The following is a 14,842-nucleotide window of genomic DNA, read 5'->3' as shown; positions in this document are numbered from 1 at the left end:
CCATCCCGGGGCAGCCTGCCTGCACCCCAAACTCATCCCCAGCCCTGCCCCATCCCAGAGCCCACACCCTCAGCCAAAGCCCTCACCCCCACACATGCCAACCCTCTGCCCCAGCTCTGAGCCTCTCCCAAACCCCAAACCCCTCAGTCTCAGCCCTCATCCTCCCACACCCTAACTCTCTGCCCCAGCCCTGAGTCCTGCATCATGAACTCCTTATCCCCAACCCCACCACAAACCCCAACCCTCTGCCCTAGCCCCGAGCATCCTCCCAAACCCTTCATCCCCAGCCCCACCCCACAGCCCTCACCCCAGCACCCCCTCCCTCCACACCCCCTCATCCCTAAACTCCCTCCCAGAGCCTGCACCCCTTTCCACCCCCAAACGCCCTCCCAGAGCCTGCACCCATTACCCCCTCCTTTACTCCCAGCCCAGAGCCTGCATTCCACCCCCTTCCCACATACCCTCTCCTGCCCCCAAACTCCCAGAGCCTGCACCCCAGCCCTCTGCACAGCCTCCCAGAGCCTGCACCCAAACTCCATCCCAGAGCCTGCACCCCTCACACCCTCCTGTACCCCCACCCTTTGTTCCATCCCAGAGCCTGCACCCCTCACCCCCTCCTGTACCCCCACCCTTTGTTCCATCCCAGAGCCTGCACCCCTCACCCCCTCCTGTACCCCCACCCTTTGTTCCAGTCCAGAGCCTGCACCCAAACTCCATCCCAGAGCCTGCACCCCTCACACCCTCCTGCGCCCCTACCCGGAGCCTGCGCCCAGCACCCAAACTCTCTCCCAGAGCCTTAGGCGGGGGAGGAGGGTGCAGTTTGGGGGGGGGGGGGCAGGTTCGAGGCACCACCAAAATTTCTACAAACCTGCCACCCCTGGTTGTACACAGAGGTCAGCGTGAAGGGAAAGAACAACTGGCACTGCAATCACACTGAGCTTAGGCAGCCTGCAAATCACAGGCATTTCCATGAGCTGAAAACACTCCTCTGTGGGATCCAGGCACAACTCCCTCTGCCCCACAAAATGTCAGTCACAGACAGGAGTGTTTCCCCCCCGCTCAGTGAGTAACAAATTCCAACAAAGAGGGGACACACTCTAGGCCCTGGTCTGCACTGGGTCGGGGGTTGACCTAAGATATGCAACTTCAGCTATGCGAATAGCGTAGCTGAAGTCGGCGTATCTTAGGTCGACTTACCTGGCCGTGAGGACGGCGGCAAATTGGCCGCTGCTGCTCCCCCGTCAACTCCGCTTCCGCATCTCGGGAGCTGGAGTTCCAGAGTCGATGGGGAGTACGTTCGGGGATCAATTTATCGCGTCTAGACGAGACACGATAAATTGATCCCTGATAGATCAATCACTACCCACCCATCCAGCAGGTAGTGAAGACCTGCCCCTCGATTCCTGTCCCCACAAGGGACAGTGATAGCATCACTGGGAGCCCTGAGCATGGGAAGGAGAAAGAGCAGTGTCTTCTTACTTTGTGGGAAATGCTGGTCTGTGTATGTTTTCATGGTCTGAGTCAGGAGAGGGACTGAAGGAGCTGGGGGGTGGGGGGGAACAGGAAAGAGAAAACTGAATGGGGCTGGAAGAGGAGTGATAAGAGAATGAGGGGGCTACAATTCTAGGTCCTACCTGTGTACAAAATCCGACTGATCATCCCAGGCATCACCATCAAAAACATGGGCAGCAGCTTCAGGTACCCACACATGACACAGCCAGCCTTCACATGGGACATGTTCTTGGCTGAGAGGCATCGTTGAACAATAACCTGTCAATGAAACAGTAGATGTGAATGACTCCAGCTTTGTCACCGACACACTATGCCAGGCATACCAAGGCAAAATGACTCTGTTTCAGCTGTATTCCAGTGAGAACTCTTTGCTCTTGCTCATAATTAGAAAAATACAAGGGCATTTGAAGGCCTGAGAACACATTTAAATGTCTAAAAGTAAATACTCTACTGTCTAATGTATGTTTAACCTGTGAATCTCCGTCACAGGATATTGTTGAACCAAATAGCTTATTAAGAGTCAAAAGGGACTAGACATTTATATGAATAAGAACAGCAGACTCTATTAAACTAGCTAGGTTACAGATGATAAAGGCTCTCAATCCTTGTGCTCCAGAGAATAGGTTGATCACCAGCTGGGGGCTTAAAGAATTCCCCCCAACTCACACATGGTTTATAATACTGCACAATTACAGTAGTGCAGTCTCCTTCCTCTAAAACATCCCAATTTGGTCATTTTTGGAGACTAGATGGACCACTGACCTAGACAGAAGGAAAGGAAAGGAAAACACATGGACAGTCCTGCACCATAGCACCTGATGAGGGGACAGACACATACACAGAGCAACTGTCCAGCATTCTTTATGCAAGAGATTAAAGCAGCACCAGTGCTCCCAGTCCTGCCAGATCACTCCCGAATGGTGTGGCACTTTTGGGGGGAGCTGGAATGGTGTCTTGAGGCACTTTAGTACTACCTTTCTGGCACTTCTCAAGTATTGCACTTGCCCCCGAGCAGCCCACATAGACAGAGTAGATATGCCTAATATGGCTGGATGGGAAGCCAAGTCTATACCCAGATTGATAAAGGACATATGCATGTAGCTGTCCTATTAAGATGCCCATTTTTTAAAAATTGGACCGTAAATGTTCATCCAGCGTGTCGTAAGAAAGGGAAAAAAAACATCACACACACAACATATGTCCAGAATGGCATGAAAAAAAAATAGTAAAGGAACATACACATCCTATTCACTTAACATATGAGAGGCTGAGAATCAAAAAGCTATAGAGAAAAAAAAAAACAATTTCCTCTTAGGAGATAATAGCCATTTTTATGGCACAGGGTTGGGGCAAGAGATCAATCCAACTACACTGCAAATTTTAGACTGCTCTGAATTTCCCAGTTGTTGCCTTTACGCTACCTGATCTGTGCACCAGTACCACAAAGCGAGGATGCTCAAGCCAAAGACAAGGCCCGGCCATGGCAGATCTCCAGTGATCGGGTCTCGGAAGATGTGGAAAGAATCTGCCCGAGGGGTGTAGCATTTTGGGTCAATGGTAATGTTTCCATATGAGATGTTGTTTGGAATTGCATTCATATATTTCTCCATAAAGGCCTCATATCCTCCTACTTTGGAAAATGCTGAAAAACAGAATGTAACGACACTGATCATGGTACTGGACGCTTGAAATTCCCGACGGAGCTGAAGAATCCAAGGAGAAAACTCCATGCTATCAATGTGATAAACCTGCCCCAATAGAGATCAACATTGTCAGAAACATCAAAGTATGTGCTGTGAAAACTCATTAGCAAGAAGCCACACTGGCTTTCCTTCTCGGGTCGCTATGGAGCTCTAAAAGATTCCTTTAGACTCCACTGTCCTTTTTATGCCCCAGATCCAAGCTTCCACTTTGCCAGGTATAATATCTCCAGGCTCCCTGACCCAGGTGAGGACCAGAGGCAGAGTCCACCTGATTAAGTCAATCTGAAATATTGTTTATTGTGAAGCAGGGGGTCAGCTTCTTTCAGTGAAAAGCTTACACAGAGCAAGTCCAATGAGAAGCCACAAGGCAAGGAGGAGGAAATTACAGCCTCACAGGGCTTTACTACTTCCTCTTGATTAATTATGTAGCCTGAACCCTAAATACTAGGGTTCCATTTCACAGGATGGACTGCATTTTAGTACCTATATGATCTCATGGACACCTGGCCTCCCATTCACAGTAACACAGCCCCTATTTTGGGGAGTTCTATAGGCTGTTATACAGGAGGTCAGAAGAGATGATCACAATGCCTTGGAATCACATCCCTATGCCTTCTTGCCTTGGAATCACATCCCTATGGCAACTATAGAACTTGGTCAGGATGACAGGAGGGCTTAGCAATGTGGCTCTTCCCCTTCCCTGGCAAATACATGAAGCAATGGGAGTTCCTTAGCTATTAACCTGTCAGGACTCCACAATGCTGGATCCATTTCCACAGGACACTGGGGGCTGTAGCTGATCATTCCAGCTCTCGTTCATCAGATTTACATACCAAATCCTGTGAGAATAAAGGATCCCACCAGCATGATGATGGTCTGTAAGGTGTCTGTATAAATCACAGCAGCAAGGCCACCTAAAGGCAAAGAAACGCCATTACATGAGCCTCTCTGCTAATGCCTTCATGGGAATTGGCCTCTTCTTGGCCCTCTCTCTCTCTCTCACACACACACACACCTCTCCCCTTTCATGCTCTCATTTCTTCCCATTTACTCCCCACTTCCATTTTCATCTTTCTGGATCCCCTTTTAACTTGTTTTTAATTTATCAATCCGTTCCACAAACTCACCTGTGATCGTGTAAAGACCAGTAATACCCAGCAGTATGATTATGGCCAAATAAAGATTCAACCCCATGGCTATTTGGATAAATATAGCTCCAGAGAATATATCTGCCTAATAAAAGGAAAGATGACAGTTTAGGGAATGCTTAAGATAAAAATAACATTTCTATTAGTATCTATTGATATCCTCCCCACCCCAAAGCTCTGCACACAAAAATAAAAGCACATGCAAAATAAAGACAGATCCTGTCTCCTTGGTCACCCAGACCTGCTTTATTTTAACTGCCAGCTGCTTTTTGAAGATCACTTCTTAGTCTCTGCACTTCTTACAATAGTTTCCAGAAATGTGTCAGTGATTCCCTCCTAGCCAAATCTGGCTACCCACCTCTCCAGGCCTGTGAACTTATGTATGGGGAAACAGTTCAGCAAAGTTCATGAGTAAGTCCTGGAATTTTAGTTACCAACACAGCTGCATCAATGCAAACTCCTAAAGTAGACGTAATTTGAAACCAGAGTAACCAATTCCAATCCAAATCATGCCTCACCGGTGTAAATCATCTCTCTATTTGGGGTTGGCATGTGCAACAGTGCAACATGCTGCACCAGTGCTAAGGGGGGATTTTCCAAAGTGCCTACATGCCTTAGGAGCATATGCCATTAAAAGTCATCTCACTGAATTTGTGCTCCTAAGTGAGCTGTAGCTCACGAAAGCTTATGCTCAAATAAATTGGTTAGTCTCTAAGGTGCCACAAGTACTCCTTTTCTTTTTGCGAATACAGACTAACACGGCTGTTACTCTGAAATAAATCACTTAGGTGCTTTTGAAAACCTCACCCTAAAATCCCAGGGCAGACAAGGCTTAAGAGGGATATTTAGTCCTCAGCTCTACTAGGCTTTAGGGCAAACATTTATTCAAGGAACATAGGGAGCGCATCTAGTCAGGTATTCTGCCACAAGGAGAGAGGTAATATAGAAGTCATGCATCTGGCTAATTGTGCCATGCTGTATATAACACTAAGCACATTTTACCTTTCAAGCCCTTTACAATCAGTAAGTAACATATCCTCATGACTCCCCAGTCAGCCAGGAAACTGAGTATCATCCTCCGCATTTTATAGACAAGAAAACTAAAGCAAAAATATAAAGAGGCAAATCCATTCCACAGCACTCAGTCTGAGTAGCTGGGCAGATGCTGGAGGAAGAAAACCTCTCCCCCGGCCACTGAGAAAACTCCACCTTGAGACTGTCACCACCTCAACACCCTGCCCCTTCACCCCTTCTGCCTTCAGGGCAAGGAGGAGACCTGTGCAGCTGCAGATCCTCCAGCCCTGCTTCCACCACCAGCCACTGCATGCTCACATGCACAGTCCCACCAACAAATTCTGCCCCTGCCTTTGCCATCTGCTGCCATGGAGGCTGGGGTTAAGATGCAGGATTTTGTAGAGCATAATTCAATAAGCTAACTGTGAGACCATGCCCCTCTAGGGGAGAGGATTCTTTCCTGACCCTCACAGAGGATCAGCTTATGGCCCAAAGCTTGAGGTTCATTTATTTTTAGCATTAGCTTAGTTTGCATGGCTACAAATATTAATGGTCATAAAATGATCCCACAAGAAAACCTAGTTAATCATATAACATCCTGAGCAATACATAAACTTCTTGGATTTGCTTAATCACCTTCCAAGTTCACCTCTTCTACCTCCCAGTTACATTAATTTACGACTGATATTTTCTTGTTACTCCATTAACTCTCTTTTATGGATACCATTAAAACCTTATCCTATCTTCTCCATGCAAAAAACAAACAAACAAAAAAATCACTCCAGGGCTACACACACGTAATTCAGGAACCAATAGGCAAAGCAACATATGACATGATTGTCCTTTTACAACTACCATTACAGCTAAAGAATTCCAAGGAACACTTGCAATGCATTCATAGACTCAGGTTTTTAATTCCTTCAGACTATGGGGGAGCATCCAGTTACTTGTTTCACCGGATACTTAGACTTAACTTAGTCAGTTACTGGTCACCAATGCCTTGCTACACTACATGATCTTCTTAAAATTGCCCACCTTTTCTACTACTGGTGACAGCAATGGTAGAAGTGCTAGTGGTTAGCAACTCTAACCCTGAAAGCTACCATGGCAACAGCTCACACAGTTGAGCGACCATGGAACATACATACAATATGGCATGTTACATATGGTGTTTGAGATTTTGCCCAACGTGGCATAAGTGAGGAAGCAGCATGTAAGACAGGCACCATGAATGCAAGATCCCTCTGAGATGCAAATATAAATTGCATCAACACTGTGAGTCAAATTGTTAGGTGTGACTTGCTAGCAAGCATAAGAAAAGCTGTCCTTTCAAAGCAGGATGACAAAAGCCCTAGGAACTGCAAGGCAGGGAGTGTCTGCTAAGGCAGCAGCCAGGGAAGCAGCATGCAGATCTCTCAAATCTCTTGGAATGTTTTGATTCACGCTGCTGGGCAGCACTGGGTCTGCCTCTGGCACCTGGAGTGAAAGATTCCCACAGAGCCATGTGCAGCTTGCTTCCCATCCCGCATATGCCACCTGCAATGATGCCTAGATAGCACAACAGATGAATCTACATAAACAAAATCTCTTATGTACAAGAGCTGGTGTCCACTGGCCTTCTGTATCTATCCTTTTCCTGGTGACATGCTGGACTGATGGGCACTTGGCCACGCAGCACGGTGCACTGCCAGTGGCCAGATAGCTCCTTGCCATGGCAGCAGGCATACCTTCCGGCCCCTTGCTGTGCACCAAATACATCTGAATTTCCACAGTGGTCACCACTGGACAAGCTATAACTGGAGTGGCATTTGGACTGGGCTGCCCCTCTTATTCTGGGGCATGTGGGCCATTCTTCTGGGTTAGCTGGGTCCATGACTTTGTTCCACCTGAGCTATACCAGCCATCAACAATCCCCTAACTTACAGCAAGTTAATTTAATGCCTTTCCCCTCTTACACCACTGAACATGATCTTATCCTTTTGGCCTAGACATGCCCTTTTCTCTGAAGGGCACAAAGCTTTTCTTTCCCCTGCTCCCCACTTACACCTTCCTTTCAACTTTTACATGACTGCACTGGTGCATCTCAATGTTCATGCTTTGCCCAGTTACACAGCTCAGGGGCGTAGGCATAACTGAATAAGATGCCATTTACAGTACTACAGGATTTGGCTCTTTAGTGATCAAGATGCTAGCCTGCACCTTCAAAGCTCTCTTCCTCCTCTCATTTCCTCCAACTCCTTCATTCTACCTTTCTCTCACCTGTCTCCTTCACCCAATCTAGACTGCATGTTACACCATATGCTTCACACATTATTAATTTGAATCGTTCGCCCTCCCCTTCCACCAAGCAGATGCTAAAGACCCACCTATTCCATGAAGCATCACAGCTTTGTTTGTTTTCTTTTGTGCTCTATTGTATCTGCCACATCTTTAGTTCATCAGCAAGTGGGTGTTGGGTGTCTTGCACACTACTGTACACTAACAGTGCTTCATAACAAATAAGAATGGGAACTGAGTCCTAATAAACACAATACTGTGCATATATTCAATGAAACACAACATGTAAATCAAACCTTCAGTTCGTTCTTTAAGACAAATCCTGCCCCCTTTTCTACAGCTGCAGAGGACTACAATGCAGCAGAAGCATTAGGTGCATTCAATACAGTGAAAGATTGTGAGGCACTCAGATCCTACAGTAACAGAGGCCATACAATTACCCAGGAGTCAGACAGACAGAGGAAGAGTGCTTCTGCTGTATCAGGAGGAAGGGCGTGATTTGGGGAATTTATGCAGGAGCTAATACACCGAAGTGCCAGAAACCAGTTCCATAGTGGCTCCCTGTGAGTACTTGTGCAGCTCTGTTTGTGGGCAAGGTGGGATGATTGTATGGTAGAGCCAGACTGGGACTAATTGATCTGTTGCTGTGCAGACCCACCAGCTATTGCCCTGCTCCGCACTGAAAACTGAGGGTGCAAGAACATTAGGGGCTACTTCATTTTCAGGACTGTAATGATAACTGCGAGTGAGTGGAGCCACTCCATTTGCTTGGGAGGAGGGTCCCTCTGCTGGAGTTGATGGAAATCCCCAATGCAGAGTACCGATACGTAAGTTGGACACAGGGAGGAAATTTACCCATAAAAAGGGAATTATTTTTGTGAATCTGGCATATAGGTAGCAAGTGATCATACATAACACAGAAATATAGATATAGGTTTTGGATTAGAATGATGAGCCATTTATCTGTATGGATTCACTCCACATCCACTAGAGTTGAAGGAGTGATACCATCCCCTGTGAAATGAATGCAGCATTTCCAATTACAGCTGCATATAAAAACAGTTATGCTGACAGCACCTCACGGAAATAAACAGAAAGCAAAATCCAATTTGCGGGTTCTTGATAGTCCCAGCCTGTTTAATTTGTAACCCTGATAAGAATCAGTTATCATAAGAGCATGAGAATGGGAGCAAAAGGCCAGGTCTTTTAGGTTAAATTATACTATTATCACTCAGTTCTTATGCAGAGGGCAAAGAGTAAACTTCCATGGCAACTGCAGGAAAACAACAGAGCCAGGTCTGCCTGACCTATGGACTTGGATGGAGATTTAATGGTTTCAAAAGGGGAGGAAAATCACAGCTCTCTTCACTACTGCAGTGCCTCATTAGCCACACTTCATAGCTCAAGCTGATCCACAGAAAGACTCTTCCCTGCCTTCCCTTCCTGCCCTTGCTTTTCTCACTCCTGTATTTTCTAACCCCATCTCTCTGTCTCTTCTCCTCATCTGCCTTCCTCTCTCGTTTCTCATTTTTGCTTCATTAATACTAACAAGCTGCATGTTCAGCTGATGGAAGGATGAGTGTGAAAGCGGGGCCAAAAACCCAAGACCTCTTTTCTCCTACGGGAGCCAAACGGAGTTACTCATACCCTGCGGCAGGAGAATCTAGCTCAGGAGTCAGAATAGGAGACCTTGGGCCCAGATGATACATAGGAAGCTCTAAAATTAAATGCCTAAATGGGTGAGTGAATGTTCCTGGGTAAGAAGCAGCAATAGTTACCATTGGAGGACAAAGGCAGAGAACTGGGAACTAATGCTAATGGCTTGAAACCTTCTCTTCAATTTCTATCAGTGATGCCTGAGGTGGAGCATACTGTATGTAGTACAAGGCTCCAGCCAGCCTGACCTGTTCCAGAGGGAAGCACATGTGGAAACAAAATCCTGGAAAAAGAAAGCTAAATCATAACCACCATCTAGAGAAAGAGTCCCCTGGTATAATCCAACATGCGCAGACAAACAGAGCTGTAGAGCTGGTTTGGATGGACAGCACTGCTAGAAGGAAGAGTGACAACATGGAAACAGTTTTTTATCTACCTAAATTAAGTCCAGGCACCAAATGACAGACAAGTGAACCAGACAGGTAGAGAGTTTTCATACAAGTGTAAAATAATCATACAGATAGGAACTTCACTAAGAATAGAGGAAATGGAAAAGCTTAACTCACCGAGATCTTGGTGAAAATATAGAGGAGCAGAGAAAGGACGGACAGATATATCTGAATCCGTTGGCCACCAAACCGCTTCTTGAGATATTCTGGCATCGTCACCACCTGCAGAAGGAGAGGGAGAAGAATTCATACTCCGAGCAACAGACAACTAACATAGTTCATCAGCAAGCTCTGCCGCCCAGGTACCACACTGATAAGTGCACTAGAAATGAAGAAGGCCAAGGAGCAGGGGCCTCCGGGAAGCACAGAAAGGCAGAGTCAAATGCTGCTCATGTTGGAATCTCAAAGACAAAGAGACCTTGTTGTTTAAATATATACAGACATAACTTATGTAGAATGCCTGACACATCCAGGTCTCTTTCTTCCCATTGAGAATGGTTTTGTGATGGTGCTAGACCCACACACAGCAAAATGAAACAGAAAGATTAAAACAGGGAACCATAAAAGATGTAAGCCAGTGCCTATACATACCCCAGCCTTGACGTAGATGGGAACAAACAACCAGCCAAGAACCACCACAATTATCAGGGCCTGTAACCAAGGAAAGAACAGCTGAATTAGCCTCTGGTCCTGTCACCAGCACTTTCCAAGGCCACATATCAGGCTGAATGCCAACTATAAACACTGCAGTGCGTAAAATGGTGGCTAGTGAAGGCACCTCAGCCTCATTCTTTCTACCTGTCTAGCATTTTACAGTTTACCCTAAAACTCCAGGGGTGAAATCTTGGCCTTATTGAAGTCAATGGGCATTTTGCCGTTCAGTTGAATGGAACTAGAATTTCACCCCAGGTGTCCGACAGACGCACTCGAGGAAGAGTCCCCCACTGCAGCAGAGTTACTGGAATATCAAAAAGCAGATTGCTTTGGCATTGGCCCCCCATTGGTCCGTCCATGGGGAATTACATTTGTAGTGTGTCTAATGCTGCTCCTAAAACGTCCCCGTCGCTGTTTGAATCATTTGAATCGCGGTTTCACCAGTAGCGTAGCTGGGGGGGGGGAGTGGGGCAGGGCCGCCGGAGATGCCCGGAGCGAGGGAGGCCCGGCCGCCGGGGCGCCGCCGGCTGAGTAAAAGCGCCACAGCGGATGGAGCCTTTTTTTTTTTGATCGCTCCCCCTGTTCCCTCCCCCTGGCTGCGCAGCTGGGCTTCACCTAGCCTTGCCCCGAGCAGGTCTGGACAACGTGGTGATTAGAATAGCAGCAGCCCACAGAAGCCTTTGTATGGTGACAGATGACTATTGCTACCACCAGGAAACTGAGAAAGTCTAGCGCTGCCCCGGCCCCCTTTACTTAGTCCCTCGATCCAGTCTCCAGGCAGCCACCAGTACAGGAAACATTCCATCCCCAAATCCAAGCGAGTTATGATCACGTCTCATCTGTGATTAGCTTTGCTAGCCCCAGGTGTTGGAGAGTGGAGCTTATTTCCATATTCTTGTCACCAACCAGACTAACCCACTTCTTTAGATAAAATGCAGGTGTAACTGACGACCTTCTACAGTGGGGTTCAGTTATAGGATCATAGAAATGTTGGGATGGAAGGGACCTCAAGCCCAGCCCAGCCAGCCCCCTCCACTAAGGCAGGACTAAATATACCTAGACCATCCCTGACAGGTGTTTGTCAAACCTTTTCGTAAAGTGACCGGGATTCCATAGCCTCCTTTGGAAGCCTATCCTTATAGTTAGAAAGATTTTTCTAATATTTAACCTAAATCTCCCTTGCTGCAAATTAAGCCCATTACTTCTAGTCTTACCTTCAGCGGACATGGAGAAAAATTGATCATGGTCCTCTTTATTATGGCCCTTAACATATCTGGAGACTTATCAGTTGCTTCCGTCTGGACTCTCTCCAGTTTGTCCACCTCTTTCTTAGAACGTGGAGCCCAGAACTGGACTCAGCACTCTAGCTGAGGCCTGCTTATGAAGTGGCCTTGCGCATTATAAAAGATGTACTGTATTCTCCTGTATGGAACTATATACTGTCAAGTATGGTAGCGCGGTTGTACTATATACTGTATATTCTGTGTATCAGATATTTTGTTGTCGATCATACATCATAATTTTTCTGACAATATTAGCAACTTGTTTTATGCAGAGCTGTGCACATTCAAACAGATAAATACAGGCCAAAATGCTGCTCTCAGAGCTGCGTGCTAGATCTCTCATCCACACACTAGTTCTTTATTGCATCTCTGAAGTTCTACTCATATATCAAGCACAGGATATGCTAGAGATATTGGACCCGATTCTGCTCTCTTTTACACTGGTGTAAATCAAGAGTAACTGCACTGCAGTCAATGGAATTACACTGACACAAAGCCAGTATAAATGAGAGCAGAATCAAGTCTAGTATCTCTTTTGGTAAGAGAATAAGTGTGGATCCAAGAGCAGCATTTTTCCTGTGTATATTAGCATGTTTATCAGTTCCATTGTGTTGTAAGTATTGCAATGAACTAACTGGTTGGCTTGTGTGTGCATGCATGTACTCGTATACACATGCATCACTGTCCTCTACCGGACAGAATCAAGACAATTCAACAATGTGTCTTAGGCTGCCTGCTACTATCAGTTAGGGGAGAGTTTCCCCTTGAGCTCAAGTCCTGTGCTTATGAAAGAGGATCTGGATTCTATCCCTTCAGATGTCATGAAGATCCAGTAGCCTTGGTATGGAGCCTGGATTTGTTAAAGCAGTGGCAACATAAAATATTAAAAGGTGACAGCTAAACTGATTCCAATGTGTGCATCTCTCTCAAGTGAACTTCTACTCCCTTCCCCATGCATAAAGAAGTTCAAAACAATATGGGGCCCTATTTTATACCTAACACAATTCTATTTTTAAGAAAACCTAAGGAGGGGCTTGCAGTGGAGTGCAACAGTCGGAGGCATGGCCAATAATTCTTCCAGTGTAAGGATCCAAGGGAAAACACAGGGCTAGATCTCAAGGACTGTGCTCATCCATGTTCCCTCCTCACGACAGGTCATCCAGAGCACCAGGTAAACAGCAAAATGCTCTGCAAGGAGCTGTGCCCCCAGTTCCTCTCCAGGGAGTACTGATGGATGAGAAGCTAGTGCTGTTCAGGGCAGCAATAACATGTGACGCAAACTGCAAGCTATGACCTGCTGATCTGAGAGGGGAAATACAGCATAAAGGGGGTATTCCGCAACTCCTGCATCTCCTCCTGGTGCACATATTGAATCCATGGAGGGTTACAGGTAGACTGACTGAGGAAAGGAGGCACATTATCTTACCCTTTTCCAAACCCTTACGGCCCTTCTGCCAATTCCAGGCAGTAGTTGTAGTCATTTTAATCAAGTGAGGTGTTTAGTTATAGACAGGCTCTGCCCCCAGCAGGCTGAGAACAGAACAGCACTGATGGTGGATTACAAGGTAGCCTCTGAACTCCTTCGCAGCTGTATCTTAGCGGGAGGGGAATGAGAAGACAGAAGGAGAAAAGGGCTCTTCGGATCAGGAAAGGAGTGAAGACAACATTGAATTCCTCACTGCTGGGATGAAAGCAAAAACGATGACGACTCCCCCCAACTCCTACACACCACGCTCCCAGAAAAATGATGCAGAGGAGATCATGATTTCTTAATATAGCAATGGGATTTTCTTTCCCCACTGGCTGGACTGCAGGTGGGAGTGGTGAGAGAGGCTGGGGGAATGGGAATTGACATAAAGTGTTCTTGTGGTGGGTGATTCTGCCAGTCGCCAGCCCTGAGGGTTCTGACAGCATTAGACTGAGCTGGATTTTTAGACAATGTGGACTTACCTGATCTCTTTGGATACCCCTGGGGTTAAAATTTTATTTAAAATGTGTACCACTTACGTTCCATTCGAATCCTCCAGTGGCGATTCCTGCAGCTGCTCCTGTGCCTGCCAAGCCCACAAAGTGCCCACTACCAATGTTACTGGCAAACAGAGAGGCACCAATCTGGAAACAGAAGAACAGACATGGATCATAGATCTTGGGCTCAGGACAAATCTCTTAAAAACCGATGCTTATTTAGTGTTTTCAGATTTCCTGTGTGTCATCACTTAGGGATCTGAGTGCCCAACAACCTTGAAGGTCCCCCAATATTTTCTCCTCTTAAAACCCAACATTGCAGCCATCATCCCTACAAGCAAGGAGGACATAACAGGATGTTGCATATTAACTCAGCCAGAGGGGAAACTGGTAAATGGTAATACTCCCTCTTCCACTGCAGGTGCGCACGTGATCTCAACCCATACAGAATTACGACTCTTTGGAGAACTTGTCCAATTAACACATGGGTGATGTATTCCAGAATGAGCAGCCAATGGTCTAGGCCAGAGGCCCTGGCAGCTAGGGCAAAAGGCTGATGTGATATGTCTAACCTGCTCCAAGGACAAGTAGCTGATTCCTCCAGGAAAGTCAGATATAACTCTTTGGACTTAAGATCCAAAAGTCATTAAGGCTGGCTTCTATCTCCAGTGGGAAACACCCTTTTCATACTTGGTTTGCTTTCATCAAGGGGGCAATAGGTTAACTGAATTAGATTCTGACACTGCTGTCATAGGTACAGCACTGCACCCATGGGTATCTAAAGTACTGATCAAGGATTTGCAAATGAGGCATGTTGATATCTAAGACCTGTAAACATTCTGTATCGATCCCACAGAGAGAGTAATGGGTAGAATACAGCAACTGCTGACTGGAGAGATGCCAAAGAAAGAGAAAGAAATTAGCGCTGTATTAAAAATAGACAACAGCAATTCACAGGAGGGAGATCATACCTAAAAAGTCTCATTCTTCATCAAACAACTCAAAGAGACAATAGGAGAAAATGGAGAGAGAAGCTGTGAACATCATTTCCCTGTACTGAGAGTTTTGGAGGCAGTATAACACAGCAAACCATCAGAGGGGTAGCCGTGTTAGTCTGGATCTGTAAAAGTGGCAAAGAGTCCTGTGGCACCTTATAGACTCACCCATGAAAGCTTATGCTC

At 46.3% G+C, this 14,842-nt stretch overlaps 1 protein-coding gene across 1 annotated transcript in view; it reads right to left on the bottom strand.

The window, feature by feature from the left end:
- Nucleotides 1–14,842, bottom strand: part of SLC5A1 (solute carrier family 5 member 1) — a 47,837-nt gene that overhangs the window by 17,680 nt on the left and 15,315 nt on the right. The window contains exons 3-9 of the mRNA XM_048822305.2: nucleotides 13,704–13,808; nucleotides 10,351–10,410; nucleotides 9,877–9,981; nucleotides 4,343–4,448; nucleotides 4,049–4,129; nucleotides 2,934–3,154; nucleotides 1,635–1,770 (exon numbers count right to left, since the gene is read on the bottom strand). Coding sequence (XP_048678262.1) covers nucleotides 1,635–1,770; nucleotides 2,934–3,154; nucleotides 4,049–4,129; nucleotides 4,343–4,448; nucleotides 9,877–9,981; nucleotides 10,351–10,410; nucleotides 13,704–13,808 — 814 coding nt within the window. The remainder of the gene's footprint in view (nucleotides 1–1,634; nucleotides 1,771–2,933; nucleotides 3,155–4,048; nucleotides 4,130–4,342; nucleotides 4,449–9,876; nucleotides 9,982–10,350; nucleotides 10,411–13,703; nucleotides 13,809–14,842) is intronic.

This window comes from Caretta caretta, chromosome 15 (assembly GCF_965140235.1).
Source record: "Caretta caretta isolate rCarCar2 chromosome 15, rCarCar1.hap1, whole genome shotgun sequence".
Classification (NCBI taxonomy): domain Eukaryota; kingdom Metazoa; phylum Chordata; order Testudines; family Cheloniidae; genus Caretta; species Caretta caretta.
The sequence above is the reverse complement of the archived record's forward strand: the minus strand, read 5'-3'. Positions and strand labels throughout refer to the sequence as shown.